We start from the raw sequence: 22,453 nt of genomic DNA, 5'->3' as shown, positions 1-22,453 counted from the left end.
TGTCCATTTGTGAGCGCCAAGTCATCCAGCAGGAGGTCGACAAGTTGTTGGCCAACAATATCATCGAACCTTCGAACAGCCCCTGGGCATCTCCTGTGGTGCTCGTTAGAAAAAAAGACAGCAGTTGGCACTTTTGCGTCGACTATCGACATCTGAACAAGATTACAAGGAAAGATGTTTACCCGCTGCCGCGAATAGACGATGCCTTGGACTGTTTACATGGAGCCCGCTACTTTTCCTCTATCGACCTTCGTAGCGGCTACTGGCAGGTTTCTGTTGACGAACAAGACCGCGAGAAGACAGCTTTTGTCACACGTGATGTTTGAACGAATGATGGACTCCTTACTCCACGGCTTCAAATGGACGACTTGTCTATGTTACTTGGATGACGTGATTGTCTTCTCGCCCTCGTTCGAAAGCCATCTTCGCACTTTTCCGCCGTGCCGGACCTGATCCCGACAAAGTTAGCGCTGTCAGTGCTTTTCCATCTCCCCATTCACCCCGTGATGTCCGCAGCTTTATAGGACTGTGCTCTTATTTTCGCCGGTTCGTCCCAAACTTTGCCGTTGTTGCTCGTCCTCTCACTAATCTCCTGAAGAAAGGCGTTCCTTTCTCATGGGGACCAGAGCAGGCTAACGCATTCTCCACCCTCATCGCTGTTCTCACCAATCCTCCTGTGTTGGCCCATTTCAACCCGTCTGCCCAGACGGAACTTCGCACCGACGCCAGTGGCCACGGGATTGGTGCCATTCTTGCACAGCGACAACGCGGCCAACACTGCGTGATTGCATACGCCAGTCGTCTCCTATCATCAGCGGAACAGAACTACTCTATTACGGAACGGGAGTGCCTGGCTCTCGTCTGGGCTGTTGGAAAATTCAGACCCTACTTGTTTGGCCGACCATTCACTGTAATTACCGATCACCACGCCTTATGTTGGCTCTCTTCCCTCAAGGATCCTGCTGGTCGCCTCAGCCGCTGGGCACTGCGCTTGCAGGAGTATACCCTTTCCGTTGTATACAAATCAGGTCGGCTCCACCAGGATGCAGACTGTCTGTCCCGTTATCCCGTCAATCCCCCTTCCTCTACTGACCACGAGCCGGACCCCTGTGTCTTCTCTATATCGGACTTTTCCCATATTGCCGACGAACAGCGCTTGGACCCAACCCTCAGTTCTCTTATCGACCGCCTTCGCACACACAGCCGTGACTCTTCCCTCGCCCTGTTCTTCCTTCATGGGAATACGCTGTACCGCCGCAACAGGCGACCTGATGGCGCTGAGCACTTGCTGGTCGTTCCCCAACACCTACGCTCTGCCGTTCTAGAACAAATGCACGACGCCCCTACAGCTGGTCATCTTGGCCTCTCACGCACATACGACCGCGTGCGCCGGCGTTTCTTCTGGCCTGGACTCTACCGCTCTGTCCAACGTTATGTAGCCGCTTGCGACCTCTGTCAACGCCGGAAGAAACCCCCTGTGCTACCATCTGGACACCTGCAGCCGATTGCTATCCCGACTGAGCCATTTTCTCGTGTTGGCTTTGACCTCCTAGGGCCCTTCCCCGAGTCCTTGTCAGGAAACAAATGGATCGCTGTGGCCACCGATTATGCCACGCGGTACGTGATCACTCGCGCCATTCCAACCAGCTGCGCCACAGACGTTGCTGACTTCCTTTTGTACGACGTCATACTTCATCATGGTGCTCCCCGTCAACTACTTACCGACCGTGGGTTGTTGAGGAAATACTTCGTTCTTGCTCCGTTCGGCACAAGTTCACCACTGCGTACCACCCCCAGACGAAGGGCCTTACGGAGCGTATTAACCGCACACTCACCGACATGCTCGCAATGTACGTATCCGACAGTCATCGCGACTGGGATATTAGTCTGCCATTTGTCACCTTTGCATATAACTCTTCGCGTCGTGACACTGCTGGGTACTCTCCATTCTATCTTCTCTTTGGAAGAGACCACAATCTCACCGTCTCTCAAGAAACTCAAAAACGCCGCTACAACGCTCACCACCGCGATGTGCACTATCCTCCCGGATCTCTGGTGTTGCTCTGGCTTCCGTGCCGTCGTGTGGGGTTGTGTCAAAAACTTCTGCCCCACTACACGGGTCCTTACCGTGTACTACGCCCAGTGACCGGCGTGACCTATGAGATGGCACCGCTCCACCCAAAGTCACCGACTGCTACACCCACTTCCGAAATCGTACGTCGCCCGCCTCAAGCCATATTACTCCCCTTCCACACCGCACGCCTAATACGCACCGGGACGTTGCCTTTTGCCGAGGGGGGTAGTGTTACCGGGAAACGCGGGACCAAAGTGATTTGCTCACTGACAAAGACGACGATCGAGGAACGCGGGCACGACGAAGCGTTGAGAGAGTGGATTCTGCACGGCTACCGAAGTCTTAGCGTCGAGTTCAGCCCATCGCAGTGCCGTCACATTAAGTACATCCCCGTAACAATATTTTTCTGTTAAATATTCATTTACAGCCTTCCTTTATGATCTGTGTCAAGATTTTATTTTGAATGATTTGCAGTCGTGCATATGCATTAGTCAGCCATTATAGCTGACATAAGATATACATAAACTGTATATCACGCCAGCACTGGTTTCAGTCCAAGGAGCAATCAAGGTCCCATTCTGCCAATGGGCTTAGCTCTCATTTATCCGAGTCTCAGTTAAGCTGAGCCAGGCCTACCACAAGTCTGCCACTGTCACGAAATCGGCGCACATATTCATCAAGTCGGCACGGCGCGAGGCCCGCGCGGCGTCGCGTGGAAGGCATGGAGAGAAAAGCCCTACTTCCCCGCGCGGGAGAGCGCGTAGCTTTGTACGCGTTGCCGTCACCCTCTTTCCCATTGCCCGGGGAGGACGGTGGTTCATCGGACTGGAATCAGCCAGAAAATTCCAGCATCTTCTATGGGACCTGGCCAATGGCAACGCGCGGCTCGACGGGAGGAAGAGAGAGCGCTATAACCAGCGAAGCTAAGTGTGTGTGCGCGCTAGCTTTAACGCGTGCTAACAAACAGACGCGGCGCGCCCTATTTAAAGAGACCGCGCCGCTTGATGAGTCAGTCAGTCAGTCAGTCAGTTCGTCAAGTGTTTTGCGACGTGCTCGCCTGTGCTTCGGCTGGACTCCCGGGGATCACCCGCTGCTGGCAAGCCCACGGACTTTCAAGGGAGCGGCGCTCGTCTCGTATGGCGGCCACATCGTGACTCTTGAGGCGTCGGACTGCAACAGTGCCCGGTGAACAATTTGGTGTTTGTTTATGTAACTCTCTCGTGTTTGATCTGTTGTAAAGCCTCTATGTTATTGAATATCTGTGTAATCGCATGCTTAGCGTTTGTTATTCTGTGAACCTCTCGTCTGTGCATACTCTGAAAATTCATTTCTTCATTTCTTAGGCTAATGTTGTTGAACCCAATAGACTAGTTAGTCTTGAGACTGGGTGCAAGGTATATCAAAAATGTGGTCGTTGTATATGAGAGGTGAAATGAAGCATTTCATAAGATGAAGGCTAAATTGCGAGGTTTACAATGAATGATTTCTACTACAAATTATGTATGCACATTATCACACACACACACAGAGTTTGCCAAATTATGTTTTGCTCTTATTTCAGTTGGTATTTGATTCCATATCTTCAAATTCAGTCTGTTTCCATACACATTAACAGGGGAAAGGTTGAAAATTCCACCGCTAACACTGAGTTGAACATAACATGGAGGAATATTTGCAAAGGAAAAGGATTACTGCATTTTACAATGCTACTCACATGGATATACATAGAGAACTGTTCAAGTTCATGAAAGAGTAACAATTATGCCTAAGTATTTATAAAAAGTATGAAGCTTCTTTACCATAAAATTGGATCTTGTTTTATTTGCATAACACTGCACACCTGTTTGGCCAAAACATGGATGAAGGGAATGAAATTGTGGACAATATTTACATTGCCTAAAGCTGGATTTAAACAATGAATGAGGTCGTGCAGACAAATCCACACTGACCAAGTTCCGGGGACTCTTCATGTGTTGCAAGCATTCACAGGATTTATGTCCACCAAATGAACCCACCGTTATAAACAGAGATTCAAACCAAACAAAGAGAGACAAAGTACAGAACACATGACTACAACACTTCCATAGCAAAGCATCAGAACACATCTGCTGCTGCCAGTTTTTGAATAAATAAATTGCTACAATGACACTTTTATTAGTGGTTAGCTCGCACGTCGCACAGAACAGTCAGTACCAGTTGTGAGTAAAAAAAAAAATATTAACGGTGTATGGACGCTGGACCAAGGAGCATCTCAATCACCAGGATTTCCTTCAGCATCTTCCAGACAACGCCGCTCATTACTCATGTTCTTTCCGAAGTTTGTCAATTTCTTCATAAATGCGTAGTGTAGCTGCTTCTATTTCTGCAACCTGTAAAGACATGAAAATTACCAATGTGCTAGAAGTTTTAATTTGGCTGTTTAAAACAATTTATGGATTTTTACCCGTTTCCAATAAGGGGTATTAACGTGACGTCGAGGTTGACTTTAGTGCGCGACAAAAGCCATCTTGGTGTTCAGTTTTGAATAGTGTGGTTGGCGGTTCAACTATACTTATGTTTATCTGTTTTTTCTGTTACTCTACTTCATGCAAGCACTGAAGCAGTGAACATTAAATCGACATCATGAGACACAACTATCTGGACAGTCTGCGCGATGTGGATAGACATTGAAAAAATGGAAATGTGCACCACCAACCCATTTGCAGTCGATGTGCGCAGTCAATGTGCGCGACTGCACGGTCAGCATCGACCTGTGGCCGTGCATAAATACGTGCGAGATTCATCAATTTTTTGTGCTGCGGATGAACTTCGTTACGAGAAAACAAAAGCCAATGTATCACGCGAAGGACGCAACTACGTTACAATTGTGGCTGCGTTGAGCCGTGGCTGAAGCAGATAAACCAATGTGTTGCACAATTACGTGCGTGCCGTAGAATGGTTTTCCCAGCAAAACCTTTCAGCTAAAATTACACATAGAATTAACTTTTGGTCGTCAGCACCACCATTATTGCGGTAATATCTTGACGAGATGGGCATAAAATTTTATTTGGCAAGCAAATTTGATAAACATCTCCGGCAAGCACAATTACAGTTTGCTTCAACTTCAAGCTGGGGCACCCTCATCAAACTTCTGTTATGGCTGTCAAACAGCTGCCAAGAAACAAATCAACACAGGCCTGCGAAACATGCTGAGCAATGCCGAATGGCCATTGATTCCAGGCCGTCTTTTGGCGGTCTGTGCTGCCAGCTGTTGTGTAGGGCCAGAATGCATTGATATAAGAAGCCAGAGATCGCACCGTGGACACTGCAGCATCTCCGGACTTCCGACGGCTCCGGCTCTATGTGTTCTTCCTCGCAAAAGGCAGGAGCCGAGATTCGCATGCAAAACCTTGTTTTAATTTTCTTTCACGAACGTTGGGGCGACGGGGAAAGGGGGGAGGGTGCTAAGAATTGGCAGGTGCCAAAAAATTACGAACATATGATAATTAGAAAGCTGGCCACTCCTAGTGGCTCCTAAGCATAGTGGCAAAGGTCACTTCTTTAGCTACACTGAAGAGATTGATAAAGAAGGAAAAGAATTCACAATAACAGATCAGAATATAAAGCGAGATGCATTCCAAAAGCAATTTCAGGTCTCTCGCAAAATTTCATGGATCTGTGGTTCTCAATCTCTGGCATTTTGCAGAATTTAAAGTTAAGCGCTTGATTCACGGCGAGTTGCGTTATCAGTTGTAGCATTTGTAGCTCCACTGCCTTTCCTGCACCATCAACAGGGATCGGTATGTTTAGGTGGCTGGGGAAACTACAACCAAGCAGCTGCAATGTATTATCACAAATCAGATCCATATATTGTCCTCGGCACTTAACCTACATGTGAAAACACCTAGAATGACCAAGCATGTCTGCAGTGCAGTTACTGATGCAAAACAGTAATCCACCCCTTAGCTGCAGCTGTCACCTGTCATCCACAATGACTAGTGCACTCGTTGCCTCTCCATTAAGTTGCGCTATGTGGCCAGAGTGACCTGATTTAGGTAGCAGCCTGTCTCCAGCTGCTACTACTGTCTGCAGAGTAGAGGAGATGAGAAAGACTAGCACCCTGTTTCCAGATCATGCGATAGGTAACTTTAAGGTGGCCATAAAACTGCATTTCTTTTTTTTATCAGCTTAAGATTTAACCATGGTTGAACCATGGTTGAACCAATCTGAAACTCCGTGCAACTGAGATCAGTTAGCTGGCTGGTGCGTAGCTAATGAGCGCCGCTGCTGCTGACTGGCGCGAAGCTCACAAAAGCGAAACTGAAACGTAGTCGGCTTATTAAGGTAGTGTTGAATGAGCCCGTTTGTGCTTAGTTACACTTGCCATTGCGCGCACGTCAGAGGTGCACAGTCAACTGCGCAACATGTAGCAGTTCTGGTTGTAACACACTCCATTATGTAAAAGACCACCCGACATAGGTAAGCAGTGTGAACGGACGTGTGTGGACACCTATCTCACTCTTTCGTCTGAAAAGCAAAGCCTGAATGGGTAGTGTCCGTCTACTGGCTATGTCAGTGGTCTAGAGACATCACACAAGCCGACATCCAGTCAGCACATGCTTATGTCCCATGCTAACTGCAATTGGCTACAAAATATTTCGCTCATAACGCCCGTGTCGATGTTGGATTTTATGAAGAATCGCGCCTTTAACGCTGATGTTAGAGCGGCAGTCCCGTGATGCTGCCACCAGCCAGAATGACGGCACAGACAGGCACATCATGGCACCCTAACTCAAGCATAGGGGAGTTTCACTGTGCCATGCGACTCAAATTACGAGGTTGATTTCACAACACATGCACAAAAAACGTCTAACGAAAGATTTTCATGTGGCATATAGAGGCCTTCAATGAAATTTATAGTTTGCGTATAATTAAAGGTGATGTTTTCATGAATGGCTTCTATGATCAAGATAAAGACAGAAATAAAATGTTTATCTCCACAAAGAAAAAAAGAAACAGAGCCCGCACTCACAAGGTGTAACTGGATTATGCTATGACCCCATTGCAATTTCCTAAGCTTTAAAATTTCATTCAGTTAAGCTACACATAAATTAATTTGCAAAAGTCTTCAAACTTTCAACGAATGTAAATTCTGAACTGTGGAACTTGATGTCTCAAAGCAATAAATTGGCTACAAGAGATGCGATGATATAATACTATTTGAGCAAAACGCAAAAAGCTAGAAAAACAGACTTTTTGCTCTTCCTCAGACAAAGTATAGACAGTAATACTTTAGACACATGGCATCTTAGAAGAAGCCTCAAAGCCATATGAACTTCTGCTCTCTACACTAAACCCTTTTTGAACCCAGAAGAATACTACATGTACATCACGAGTGAATACAATTTGCCAAGTTAATTAAAAACAAAAATCAATGATATGCTGGCACTTTTTCACAGCTTGAGAAGACTCGATAAGGACATATGCCATGACATGCTCAGTGCCTGACAATTAAACATGCACACACATCTGTGAACCAAAAAACAAAAATACACATCACGAAGGTGACCCAAAGGTTGGCATTTTGTCCTGCAGGAGGATGCAAGATGAGAATCCCTGCTGCACATGCAAAACTAAACTGCAAGAAACAATAGCAAAAACAATGTAGACGGTACCTTTGCATTTTCTCCAGCTAAGCTAGCCTTGTAAACCTCTGCAAGCTCCTTTAACTGGGCCTGTGCTTCCTTGTTGAGCTGTTCACGAGACTGAAAGTCTGCATCTCCTACTGACATAAGGTGCTGAAGATGTTCTTCCTCTCGGGCCATGAGCTCCAGCTTTTTTTGCAGCGTGTGTTTTGCGTGCTCCGCTTCAGCCCTGCATGTGCAGAGCAGTACAGCATGGTTGGTATGGTTTATAAGGTTTAGTCTTTCTATATTTCTAAGCAGGCGATATATGCTCGAGGAACGAATGGGAGTGAAAAGCCGCATCATGCGGCCTGACAAGCATTTATCAGCTATGCGTGTTGGGCAGGGCGATGCAGGCAACAGTAGTAGTGGAAAACATTCTTAGTGCGCACAGGTTACAAATTACCGGTTATAAAGAGAAAATTACAGTAATGATTAAAAGCAAGTAACTTCAAAGGAACACAAAAAGACATCACCTTTGAGAGGGGTGGAGGGCCCCGAATAATGTGATCATATGGGCTTCCCTAATCAGCACTGACATCGCGCAGTACACAAGCAACGTCAGAATGCAGTTGCTGCGGCCAGCATCAAACCTACGTCCTCGGGATCACCGGTCAAGAGCCCTAACCACTTTCACTCCAGCAGGGAAGCACGGTATGAAGCACCTCGACCCATATTTATGTTCATGTACTGTCAGTTCTCTTTTGTACTAAACATATGGTCACAAAAGACAGCCAATTATCAAGGTGGAAAGCACTGGAGAGCAGTGTTCTCAGCAGGCATGCTGATTTGCTGCATTTTCACAGCACATATCTACCAAGACAAGGCTTTGCAAGCCCATTTAAGGCAAACTACAAAAAAGGTTAATGAAAATAAACTATTCCTACTAATCAAAAACCTACACTCACAGTTTCTTTTCTTGGGCTTCTTTGATCTCCTGCAGTTTAGATAGCTCAGTAATCCTGGCTTCAAACTTGTCTGTAGATTCAAGAATTTTATTGTAGGCGTCGCTCATTTCGGGAACTGAATTGAGCTTTTCCTCGACAACAGACAGCTTGATTTGCAAGTCCTCGATAGATGACGTAAGGCCAGTCAAAGTTTCTGTGTCGGCTGCGATGCTCTTCTTTCGAGCAATTGGATTTCTGGAATCAGAATGAATCACATGCTACCAGGTTACTTTCCCAGAATAATATGAATACACTTGTGTGCAAAAGAAAGAAGGAACCGCATGAGGCTCAAGCGTCAGCCAAGCCTGCATTAGATGAAATAAGACTCAAATCAAATAAACCTATGCAACTGGAACATGAAGCTGTGAAAAGAATGTTTTAACTACACCGCACTCGCTTACATATACCAAATATTGCTGACAAATACAAAAGAACTTTGTTGCAGTGAAGACAGTTGTAACAAAACAGCAACAAAGAAGCCTCAATACCCGCAACACATTACCAACCACCGCAGCCCCCATTTCATACAACTTGCTCCGAATGTATGAGGGCTAAATAAAATAGCATCCAGATGCTAATCTAAGGAGTTTCCATATTCAAAGAGAAAAACCTGCAAATGACTTATCCCAATGTTTTCTGGCACTAATATAAATGCTTCTGTCCATCACAAGGATAAATACTCGCACTCCACTTATTCAAGACATCCCAGCTAAATGAATCAAGATTGATTTTTAAATGAAAGCCGTCTTCCAAGCTGAATGGAAGTCAATTGGTATTTTTGGTATTGGTATTTTTTCCCTTCTGCTCAGTTCAGTAAACTGGTGACATTAAGTATTAAAAATTTTAGATATAGCCTTAAACGCTTAACTATGAATAGCAAAGTTTTTGCGTGTCATGAAAATAGTCTGACCTAGGTTCTGTCAACGAGGTCGACTTATAATAGCACTTTTTATTCAGCAAAAATTAAAGCATGTAACAGCATGCTCCATGCAGCAAAATGTCCACTGCTGCTGGTTCTACGATAAGCACCAGTGGTTGCGCCCAATGTACCCAAAAAGAGCACCATCAGCAGCAATGCAAAGCTCTGCCATGGGCAACATGGAAATGTGATTCCGGCGCATGTTAGCAAGGCACGCAATGAGAGCTTGGTAATCGGTGAGCACACATGTGCATGAAGAATGGTATCAAGTGGTATTCTTTAAACTTTGCTACCTTTCATTGCTGCTCAAGAAAAGGTGCTATGCTAGGCTAACTTGTCGGAATCACCTTGGTCAGGCCACTATCATAGCGTTCAACCATCGAAACTCTGGACCAAACCTAAACATCATATTCTTCTTCTTCTCCTTTTCCTGCCGTTTCACCGGTTGGGTTGTGCGAGCGCATTTCAGAACGAGTCTTCGTTGTCTTCTTTCCTTCAATAAATATTCAGTTGTTAGTCCAGCCATGTCTTGTTCTCTTCTTTCCTGTGTCTCGTCTTTTGACTGGTTTAAAATGAACCGTTACCAACTTGCCCAGTCGTCAACCTTGTTGAACCCAAGTACCCGGATTCAATCCTACCCTTCGGAGGCTGAGTTTCGAAGGAGGCAAAACGAGGAGGAGTCCGTGTGCTGTGCTGTGTCAGTGTGCGTTAAAGATCCCCAGGTAGTCGAAATTACTTCGTAGTGCTCCAATACGGCTCCTTTATCTCTTTCCACTTTCACTCCCGCCTTCCTCCCATCACTTATGGCGCGAGTCAGGTGCCCACAGAACAAGTGTGACAGGTACTGCGCCTTTCCTTTCCTGTGAACCAGTTATGTTATTATTATTATTATTATTATTATTATTATTATTATTCAACCATTTTCCTATTTGCATCAGAGCGTTTAAAGGCATATTTAAAAACTTTTTTATTTCTAATTAATTATTCAAACAAGTGGTATGGCTGATAATTTACATAAATCCTAACAAGGTTCATTTGTTTTCAAGCTAGAAGAACACTAAGAGTTTCCTTGTTTTTTCTAACCTTGGCCCATCTTATCTGATTGGTTTGTTGGTTGGTAGGGTTTAACGTCCCAAAGTGATTCGGGCTATGAGAGACACTGTAGCTGAGGACTCCGGAATTTTGGCCACCTGGGGCTCTTTAACGTGCACTGACATTGCATAGCACATGGGCGCCTGGCTTTTTGCCTCCACCGAAAAGTGGCCGAGGAGACCGGGATTCGATCCCGCATCCTTGGAAACAGTAGTGTAGCGCCCTAACCACTGTGCCACCCCGGCAGGGTCAATCTAGTATAAGACAACATGGCCAAGAAAGAATGTCAACAGACATTTAACGGAGAGTGACACCTTCATTTAATTAAGCTCTTAATTAAACTACCAGACTGGAGCAGCGGCAGCGGCGCAAGCTTTCGTGCCGCCTGCACACTAGCCACGGATACAATGGGCGCTCTTCTAAGTGACTTATGTCCTCTGTCGCCGCTAGGCGCATGGCGGGCCTACCCCATTCCGGTTGTTCGTTTCTACGGCGGCGGCTGGTGCGCGCCTGGTTTCAAGTCTTAATGAGCTCATTTATAAGATACAGGGCAACAAAATAAAGACAAAACAATGTGGAGGGTTCACCTACTTCAAGAAGTTCAAACATATAACATATTTTCTTTATAGAGCTGGCGGCTAAAAACTACAAAGAAGAAAATCACCCTCCCGTTTCATAAAACTATGCAGAGTGTACAATATACATTGAGGCCTTAAATGGAGAAGTGGTACTTTAATTTATTTCGCATGCTTATTCTTCACAGAAAGTAAACTGAATGCGAATGCGGGCTTATGCCAAATTAAAAAGCTTTAAAGCAAGCTGTAGTCAATGTGATCATCAGTAGATGCAGACTCAACAGGTGAGAGCTTTGGCTTCCTCTCTAGCTGCAGTGTACGTGCAGACTTCTTGCGTTAATATTATAGCCTGCCAACAGCCCATAATATTAATGATGTATGTCCCAATAAGTAATTCATATGCAAGTTAATTCTTCCCGAACAGTCAAAGATTAACATGATAATGTTTTTGATATATGAATAATACGAGTCACCAGTGACATAACATGAATTCCCTTAGCCGCAGAAATTGAGTCACTGACATCCCTAGTTAACTACATGTAGTTCTCACTTAACGTATAATCTCAACGTTGTTAAGACTATGATCAGGCATCAGTATACGTTTTTGTTATTTCTAAATGTGCATGACTTGTTATAAAGTGCAATCTCAAAAACCAATTCTCTGTCGTATTTTCTGTATGTTGCAAACAGTGAATTAGCAGCATCAATGCGTAAGGTTAACATGAGCCCTGTTATGATGCATATAAGAGAGAGCGTTGTCTGCTGTTTTTGTTAATTTCATTGTTCGATGCAGTGCATCGCATTCTGCCAGCCAGTTTCAATCGGAGCATGACTGAGGCAGAGTACCAGATTCACCTGTGTGCACTATCTTGCAACATGCCGAGCGGCAGCATCGTTTCACGTTTGGACAATTTTCGGGTTGCTTGTGTGCGTGTCTTCAATCACGAGCATCTCCCCGTGACTTGAAAGAGTCAGGTCGGTGAATGACCCACTATAGGTTCGGTTATGCGGCTTATCTACTCTCGATACCCTTTCGGTGCAGAGGCACATTATAACCTTTCTTTCTCAAGGCGTCTGCTTCTCTTCGGGGAAGATGACAGCGTTCATTACCATCCGCACACATGGTTCACAAATGAGTAACGTACGCTTAATGTATGTACATGCTTGCAGCCACAGGCTTGAACAACCTGTATATTTTAAGCCAGTCTGTAGAGCACCACAACAAAATCCCAGAGCACAAGTGTCAAGGTGCTTTGCGCGCCAGCGGCCATTCCGTCCGCAAAAGAAGGGTAGGGTAGCAGTGCCACGATTGCCTACTGGCGGCAGCAGATAAAAAACATCCCGAGAGCACACATTGTACAAAGCATGTGCCGCAAGCGCTGTTCAAGTCCAGCCTATGACTGGTTTAAAAAGATAACGAGCAATAAATTAAAAAGCTTCTGCACAACTTTTTTCCTGAAGGATTCAGTTAACTAAAATTAGGACTTTCTAATTAACTTTGGGCAGCACAAAATAAAGAATACTGTAGTTTAGGTCACACTACTCTCAATAGCCGTCAGATTCACTACTCTAGGATGCTCGCCTTTTGCAGCGTGGGCGGCATTTCATAAGGTTTAGGAGGGTCCCCTGGGACAACCAGTGAAGCTGAAGTCCTTCCAGGGCTAGCGTGGGAGTGCACCACCACTCAAGCAAGGCGCATGCAGTGCGGGAGCAGTTTAAAACAAATCATACGGCCCTGCAGAGCAAATTTATTACTTTTCATTTTGCCAACAATCCGTTCCCGTGTCACCTGACTGCAAGATTGTGAGCCAGAGGTCGCATTACAAGCGTTTAGTAGTTTTTCTTTCCCAGTGAGAGAGTGAGGGGCCAATATGTTTCCTGAATACAATGTGGCATTCCACTGTCCCCGGCCATTGTTCCTCGGGCAGTGGGTTCCTGGAACGACTTCTTTGAACCATACCGTCAACGCTGAACGGGTCGCGCCCCATTGCCTGGCAAGGCAGCATAAGAGAATGGTAGAACACAAAGTTTAGCTCTACCATTTACTTTTAAAATCTTGGTTACACTGAACTGGAACACCTGTTAAATGTTTTACATGTACGGCAATATTAGTGAACGCGAGTATATATGAGATCATTGTACTGAAAGCTCATTAAGGTTCAAAAATACATGTCCCCTTAGTTTTCTACATTTAATAAAAATTCAGACTTCAGTATTTTTTGTGGCACAGTGTTAATAAAACAGAGAGAAAGAGGCAATTAATGATGTTGTGGACATCAGGTGGAATGACAGAATGACAGCCCTGTTATTAACAATTTTAATTCTCTTGGAAGCACATCAGCGAACTAGTGCATCGAGCACAGTGACTCAGGCAATGTACACACACCCTTGTATGGGAATGATCAAGATATCAGTGCAAAAGTTCCAAGTAACTCATATTCTATTCTGGGGTCTTCATGTTGCTAGCACCGAGCCACCTGAGAAGGAAACGTGAATGGCACCAAACGTTTGTAGGGCCGAGTCACACTTGCAGGCATGGTCACTACGGCATAAGTGTGCATTACAGAGGTCGATCGATCAGTCGGCATTGCGTCCAACGACTTGGGCCTACGTTCAAGGGAGCCACAAGAATAAGATTACACGGCATTAACGTGGCAAATACCGTTTTTCTAGCAGAGTCACTGCTATTTAACAGCTACCAATGGCACCAGGAAAGTCCACATGGGCCAAAACAATCTATGCATTAAAAAACTTTGCATCCTGGGACCAAAATTGGTTACATCTTTTCTCCTAATAAATGCTGCTTAAGGCATCAGTATACATGGCTCAACACAAGAAATTGGCTAGGCATGGTAAATAATTTATCACTACACTTCTCATGTTGTTTTGGCTACAGCTTAACCAGCTCAATGGCAGCCTGTTACATGAAAATTAAGTTTAGGTCACATAAAGCTTACAAAAACTTGCAATGTAGTCACTGCTCTTTCATTTTAATTCACGAAAACCCTTGTGTCAGCCTGCCATAAACACCAGAGTAACAAATAAGCAGCTAAGATGACTGCGTTTGCATGTCTCATGCAACCTAAGCTAGTCTTTGAAAACATGGCCATTGCTCGTTTTCACTCCTACTACACCTCCTTGCACAGTGCTTCTGTTTCCACTTTCGCCACACTGAAGGTCAAAGCCCCGCTACTCTCCACCAGCGCGGGCTGCCATTTCAGTGTGAAAGCACTAATCCGAGGTTCAAAGTCTAGCAAAGTCGTCTAAAGTTTGTATGCCCACTTCTTGCAGGTGTCCACCAGACAGTGAGGCAGCTACTGCACTTTTCCAGGCTATGAGAGATGCTGTATTAGAGGGCTGTGAAAATTTCCACACTAGGGGATCTTTACATGCACCGATATTGCGCGGTACACAGATGCCTAGCAAAGTCTGCTTAACTTTGAAACTGGTATATGGGAAAGGAAAACGCACAGTATCTTGCACACTTTTTGCCGAGACCTAAGTGCACATATGGGATGGAAAGAAGGTGGGAGAAAAAAGGCGTACTATAATAGAGGGCTGTGGAATATTTTCACCACCTGCGGACTTTTACAAGCACTGACATCGCTGTGCCAGTGTCCTAATCCTAAACCACCAAGCGAAACCACACCAAAACGGTGCTTTCGCATGTCTTAACCAGTTTAAGCGGAGTCAACTCCAGCTCATTTTTTCGTTGCCTGACACTTTCTACTCTTGTACTCCAGTGCACGTTTTCTCCTTTCAACTTTTCCTTTCTTTTCCCCTACTGCTCTTTCTCTACCTCGTGTATGCTGCCCTTCTACATTTCCTTACTACCTTCGCACACCTTCCGCTACCTTTCTCCACTGGTACTGGTTCTCCTCTGTCGCTTATGTGCTCTCTCCATTTCTCTTTCCTTGTCGCAACCTCACAATAATGCCATGTTTTATCGATATAGCTCCTCTAAAGTTTTGAGCTAAAAAATGCATGTAGCATTCCTATTTGATCTAGATGACACAGGCGTTAACATTTAATTCCCCATACCTGCACAGTGCGGCCCGCTGTTCTTCTATGGCTTCCTTGAGCTTCACAATGTCCAATTCAGCCTGTTTTATTGCCTCGGTAGAAGCAGCAAAAGCTGACTCGAGCTCTTCATTGTCGGCCATGATGGCAGCTTTACGGTCACAGAGTTCTTGAAGAGACTTGTCACAGGCAGAATGTTCTTTTTCAATCTGCTCTGCTTCCTCAGAAGCCTTGATAAGAAAACTAGCAAGCTTTTTTGCCTCTTCCGTCTTGGTGGAAAGTGCGATTGCAGTTTTAGTTGCTTCATTCTTGGCACCAGGTGCTTCTTTTCCTTTTCCTGGTTGGGAGAAATAACAGTCAATTGGATGAATGCCACAAGCTGTGCACAAGTTCAACATCACATACAAAAAAAAAAAGAAAAAAGAAAAAAAGAAAATAAGCAAGCACTGACTAGCTTACTCATATGCCTGTATCATCCAGAACGACAACCTCTGGCAAAGCATGAAAGCCTATTATTAAAGGGGTGGGACAGTTGTTTTCCTATTGTCTTTTTGTTTTGGAACAATGTGTATAGCATTAGTAGAAAGGATCACCATCTGGAATTAACTAGTGTTTAATAAATAATTTGTGGCTGAATGTTTTTATTCTGTACTTTCAATTTTGATTGCCAACAATGGTTGCGAAGTCACAAGGTTCCTAAAAAGGGTATATACAGATAACGAGGCTATCATAACACTGGAGGGGCAAAAAACAAAGATAGCAGGAATAAAAAACGGACTCAGGCAAGGCTGCCCCTTGTCACCCCTGCTATTCATGATATAATGAGTCAAGTGGAAAAATGGCTTGAAACGAGTGACACAAGAGTAAACTTGGGATATATGCAGGGAGGACAAAAAGTAAGCCAAGTGCTACCGAGATTGATGTACGCAGATGATACTGCCTTGCTGGCTGACAAGCGGGATGGTTTGCAGGAGTTAATGAGGATCTGTGGGACACAGGGAGCTCAGTTGTGGCTGCAATTCAGTAGAGAGAAATCGGTGATAATGGTTTATGATGATGGTAAATGTGACCCGACAGAGATACAGGTAACAAAGATTAACTATGTGGAGAAATATAGATACCTGACCATATGGTTAAATGAAAGCAAATGCTATCTAGAAGAACAGTTTGTTATATGGAATTTTATGGCGCACAAGCAACTCTATGATGCACCAAACACAAGGTTACATGATTTGTGATATGAAGTACCTAGATTTTTGATACTCATATATGATTCAAAGAATTTGCTTTCACAAGAAACATAAAAATAAGAGAAAAACAGACCTTATACTTAGTGTAGGTGGCAGTCATGCGTGGCCAACTGTCCACGAGAATCTTCAGAAGCTCCCGAGTGCGTTTTCCTTTTGGTTTCATTAGGTCTGTCAAGCCAATATCAGTGACGCCCAAGGGGTAAAATAAGACTTGCATCAGCTTCAGATAGTGAACCACTGGCACTGAGTCCTCAATATGTGATTTATCAGGTGGCAAATAGAAAAGGGGCACATTCATCGCTTCCTCCTTCAAGCCAAATGGCAGACAGGCTGCACGCAATACAATGACTATAAAGTCTGAGGTAGGAGAATCCAATTCCTGAAGTGTAGTTCGAATTCTGAGGCACCTTTCCAACATGTCCACCAGAGGGTCAAGGTCATTACTGGTCGACTTGGCTGTTGATGCGTGCCATAAATGAACATCAGCACAAAACATCATCAGTTTACTGTACCAGACTCAAACAGCAGCAGTTGTGCAAATACACAGTGCTGAACTCTCTACCCAATTTGTCAATGCTTTGATCGAAACAATAAATACTATAGGCAGTGCACTTAAAAGAAAAGATTACTTTGGTCATCACTGTTATTCACTTCAAATTAAACAAAAATCCGGACGTGACTTCACTTAATAAAACCAGTCCAAATGTTCACAAGTTTCCTACTACTGTGCGTACTTGTCCATAAGTTCTGTAAATTAACAAAATACAATGGCACGCAAAAACTACAAAATTTATTTTTTTAAGCTGACCCCCATTTCATGACTAACTACACTGAAAATGTACTACAAATATACGCCCTTGATTAAGCTCAATATTGTAGTGCATTAAGCTGGACTCCACATATTAAAAGCAGCAACCAGTCTTCTTCCACAAGCCATCAAAATTTGCACCAGAAAACATACACTTTTATTGAAGAACAAAATAGATAAATATGCAATTACGCACCGGTGCATGACTTGTCATCTTCTTTATTAATGAACCTCCTGCAAAAGCGATGCAGAAAAATAAAGTTCAGAAATATTCAACACTCAAACTATGTTTCAATCTATGAGCAGCATAACAATTTAAAACTTTAGTCTAGCTTCAACCATCCAAAGGTTCTATGCTACCTTGAGTACTGCTGTTCCAAGCTGCATACTGCAAGCATTATGATGGAATTTCATGTGATGACAAGGCTCATTTTCCCTAATCCATTTTCATATATAGTTTATGCATCCTGCAGGTTGGCCTTGAACTTCAGGAAATAAATAAACAAAAAATTGAGTTAGTTTGAACTAATTATTATTTGTTGTGACAATGCAGTAACATAGGAACCTTGTGAGCAGCCATATGCTATTATGAACAATTTTTTTATAGTCCATTTGTTGTTGTTATAGTCCATTTCCTGTTGTTGCTTTTTTCAGCTTTATAGCTGTCCAGCACCCTTGTCTGCACTTGTGAAATGCTTTACTTAGTTGCTAACTTGTGTCCCTCTTTGTACAGGCTCCATATTCTATCCCCAAGCTGTCCAGCACTTTGCTTAGCTTGGCTCCCAGTGGTGCGAAAACAGTGTTCAAAGGTTCAATCCAAGCTTCTATTTCGGTTTATCAATCTGCTGTTCCAACAGCCCAAAATATGCCTTTTCTTTCCGTTTTGCTTTTTAGCCCTCCGCTGTTCTCTCGACAGCAGGTCCTTTTGGCTAGAGAGCACAAAAAACAAGCACTGGAACTTGTAGATATACTCCGTGTTCAATTATTTGCCTGCTATGAGGCTGCATTTTGAAAACGGCGTTCATAGGCACTTTCGGTGTTGAGTGCACCCCATCTCCCAAAAAAATATTAATATTAATGCTACTACTGCGGAGATGACAACCAAAGTTAGTGAGACATTTTTTCAAAACATGCACAATCAAACACAACTAAAATTTAAAAACACATCTTTTTGTGCAAATTGTGATTTTAGTCCTGCATCATTCTTAAAAGGACTGCTAGCCACGACGCTTGTTAGCACCTGATTTGCGGCCGGCTGAAATGGCACAAACAAGTAGGAGATAGAGAAAGCAAAGACAAGGGCGAAATGAAGAAAAGGACAGGGATAAGGTATGTGAAAATGCGTACATATCGCACCGCCGGCTGCTATTGTCACATCAGCTGAGCAGTTTAGACACTTTTACGCTATTCAAGATGCTTTGTGTGCAAAAGACTACATAGCGCATGCGCTTTCTATGTAGTGTACTCTGATGCCCCCACTACTGCCACCGCATCCCCATATACCAGGGAGAAACAGTGGTGCAGTACACTCGGAGTATGAGACTATTTTCCTCCTCACCACGAAAACGGTCTGTAGAACACAAGTTAAAAAATACAGCAGCTGCTAACTATAGGCAATCATTCCCGGCATGTGTATTACTCCAAAGAACAGCAAATGTTTGATATTTGATTGATCAGTTTGATATTTAACTGCACTAAACCCAGATGAATAAAATTCTTGGACTTATAATATGGCCCGACTGTTTCCTTTTTATTTAGGCAACTAGAGAACCATTAACAGCTTAGCGCTTTTTGTGAAAGAGGAATTGTGCTGCGGTTACTGCAGATTGAGTTGTATTCGACTACAAAATTTAAGGGTTTCAGCAGCTAACTTGCTTAGTTATCATTTGTTTCATTACTACAGTCATGATTAAAAGCAATAACATTACACATAACTAGCACTACTTGGCCTCAGGAGGCGGAAACAATACAAGCATTATATATGCTTGCTGAAAACATTTATGTCAGTAAACATGTGCTGTTTTGTGCCCCCTCTTCATGCTTGTAGTATTCCTTCGGTTTGTGTGATCCAAGCATGCCTGTGAACAACATGCATTTGCCCACTTCAGATGGGAGTCGACAGGTAATCTTTTAAAGGACCTGGTACGCTGCAGTTTCAGCAGTAGATGCAGCGTCATCTGGGAGCCATCATGTAAAAATGCGGTTGTTTGGAACCGGCAACACCAGTGCCACCAATTCTGCGCTCGGATGCCATCCTGGCTTTCCCCAGGAACAGACGAAAAATGCACTGTGAAACACGAAACTACATTTACTGTTACGCTTCTGATTTTCACAATACAACAGGAATGCCGTTAAAAAGCTGCCCAAGATCGGAATGAGACACACAGCGTGCAAAGTCACTGTTTTGTGTATAAGTTTTGATTATGCTTTTTAAGCACGTGCTTAAGTCTGTGTTGTAGCAAGCAATCTTGTAATGTAGCAAGAAAGCAGCATTAAGAATGGGGACAGAGAGGACAACAACAGACATGAACACTAGCCCAAATTGGCACTCTGCATCTGATATTAACATCTCATATCTGCTTCATTCCAGACAGGAATCGCATTGGCAACATCGAAAACTGGATTACACGCACTGTGAAGAAACGAGACATAAATGAATGAACCTCAATTCCAACCCACATGACCACACATTTCTAGAAAATATCAGAGGATACAGGCTCGCTGAAAACTTATTCGCCCATATTATACACGTCCTTGAGCATATGGAATTTGCATCTGCACACTAACTTGTTTTAAAAACGTGTCAACGTTTTCAGCGCTCAAAAAGCCACATAGCTGCACACACTGAAGAGCTTGCCCAGCCATGCCAGCCCTGCACTTTTTTTTTTTGAGACTGCGCTGAAGCACAACCCTTCGTTTGGACTGAGCCAGTGGTAAAGAAAATGAATGGCGGTGGACGTGGTCCCTGCTGGTGGGTCCCTACGGAGCTCAGAGCAGTGTTGCCGCATGCGCTCATGTATGCCACAGGCACCTCAAGGAGATCCGATATAATCATTGCAAGGAATCCGTGGTCTTCCTACTGTGGAAGAGTTTTTTTCAAACATGCTTTCCCTGTGACAGCTGCCGTCTGTGCTCGCTATGGGGATGGGTCTAGCTTGTCGGCATACTGCCACTGGGAGCAAAGCCCAGTTTGTTCATTATTTATCACCTTCCACTCAGTGTGGCATGCTGTTAGTGTGAAGACTTAAGGGCTTGAAACCAAGTGCCGCCATCAGAAGCACTCGTGCATGTAGGCCGGGCGAGTCCAGGCAAAGGAAAGCCCTCCCAGCTGAATATGAGTAGTGGATTTAGGTGCTTTGTTTTTCATGTATTTTGTAACACACTCTCCCTGCCTTTCCGCCTCCTCCTCCTTCTTTGCAACACACACACACACACACACGCTGCATACATGTGTATGGTTGAATGTAGAACAGCAGCAGAAAGAATCTTTGTTCTATGGCAGTGATGCTTTCTGAAAGCCGACACCTCACTGCTCCTTCCACTGCCTTACATGAGAAAAGAACAACTTTTTCTACCCTTTATGAGCACACCAGGCCCATAGGCTCAACCTGAAATGTCCAATGTAATTATTCCATTTTTTTTAAAAACACACTTCCATTTAAAGTGGCATCCAAATGGTTCCAAATACACAGATGGGAATTTTTCTGGCAAAATTAGACTCAATGGTCTGATTTCACCAAAGTACCAAACAATTTTTACACCTGATTTTTAGATTTATGACATCCTCTCTGAGCAGTGTCACCTGGAGACAAATAGCGAAAATATTGTCAAAACGAGAGGGCATTTAAAGCCCTTTTTGTTGCTTCTGTGGCGCAATAGATTAACACTATCTCAGCAGTGAAAGATTTGTCAAAATCCTCTGAGTGAAATTTTTTCTTAATTGTTTTTAAATTCATAACATTCAAATAAATGACTCATCTTTCCTGGTGTGTGTTCCCCTTTAGTTTGCATTACGTGATGTTTTTTTATTCTTAATAGCCGCGGAACGAGCCATGAACAGAGCCAGGCAGTGACAGTATGGCAACGGTTAGACTATGCAGTCCCATAATCATTTCGTGCCGAGTGAGTGTATGTTACCTTTAGGTTGAGTTCAGAGTCATCTCTCAGCAAGAATTACGGTTTAACTCGCTGAGAGACACCCTTCAGTGAGGAGAAAAAGGTTGCCGGATCCTACCATTGAAGCTTGGAAAACACAGATCTTGTCCATGCTTTAGTCAGCACCTGCATTTTTTTTTTTTTTTGACAAATGTGCATACCTGATGCGTCCAAATAGTTGTTTGTTTGTTTTTTTTGTCTATCCTCGAAGAAATCTTTTTTTTTTTCTTTTTTTTTTTTTGGGTGGGGGGTGGGGGGAAGCTGGTTGAACATGCGCGGTCAAGCATAGACTTACATTTTCACCGCTCTGCGGTTCATAATAAATTTTCGCAAGTTATAGTGTATCCCCCGTTTTTCTCCGTCCTTGTCAGACTGTGCGCTTATATATATATATATATTTTCATGTCTTATCAACAATCTAAAATGCCACGTTAGCTTTCCTTTCTTTGGGTTTCCTACTATCTTGATGAAAGTCCACCCATTCAACTAAAACCTCTTGAAAATACAAAAGTTTCGTGAGCCTTTTGTTAGCAGTGAACATGAGTCAGGGCCCCCTATCCTAAAGCTATTATTTAACCACTGCTGCCTGAAACGAATGCGATCGCCTGTTATACCTCAAAAGTGATCAATCCGCCAGCTTCCTAACTATAACTGAAGAGGTTGAGAAGACAGTGCTTACCACGGCGACAGTCTAGCTTGCTTCTGGTCCGTTCCTCTTGCTGTAAACGCTGTCAAAGGGGTTCCAGCGTTCTGCTGGCAGCCGTTGGTTCTATGCAGCGCGAGCACCGTGAGAAGCCGTGAGCGCGAGGCGCGAGCAGCGCGCTTTGTACGTCGCGCCCTCGTGCACTCGAGATATAATGATGATGATATTTCGTCATGCTCATATATGAGCCAAGGTACTTCCGCCATGTATGAGCCAGGTAGTATCTCCAGTATCTCCTTGGTATGTA

The 22,453-nt window shown here is 44.0% G+C and overlaps 1 protein-coding gene across 1 annotated transcript; it reads right to left on the bottom strand.

Annotated features, from left to right (window-relative positions):
- Positions 1 to 4,270: 4,270 nt before the first annotated feature.
- On the bottom strand, positions 4,271 to 22,412 carry LOC146205606 (uncharacterized). The gene is made up of 7 exons (XM_084607518.1): positions 22,183 to 22,412; positions 17,545 to 17,582; positions 16,652 to 16,996; positions 15,312 to 15,627; positions 8,646 to 8,879; positions 7,729 to 7,927; positions 4,271 to 4,443 (listed from the first exon to the last, which is right to left on the bottom strand). The coding sequence occupies exons 1-7, from the start codon at positions 22,410 to 22,412 to the stop codon at positions 4,372 to 4,374; spliced, it is 1,434 nt and encodes a 477-aa protein (XP_084463644.1). The 3' UTR covers positions 4,271 to 4,371.
- Between the last annotated feature and the right edge of the window lie 41 nt (positions 22,413 to 22,453).

This window comes from Amblyomma maculatum, chromosome 1 (genome assembly GCF_055883805.1).
Source record: "Amblyomma maculatum isolate TAMU_Amacu chromosome 1, ASM5588380v1, whole genome shotgun sequence".
In the NCBI taxonomy this organism is placed as follows: domain Eukaryota; kingdom Metazoa; phylum Arthropoda; class Arachnida; order Ixodida; family Ixodidae; genus Amblyomma; species Amblyomma maculatum.
Note: the sequence above shows the minus strand (reverse complement) of the source record. Positions and strands in the feature narration are given on the sequence as shown.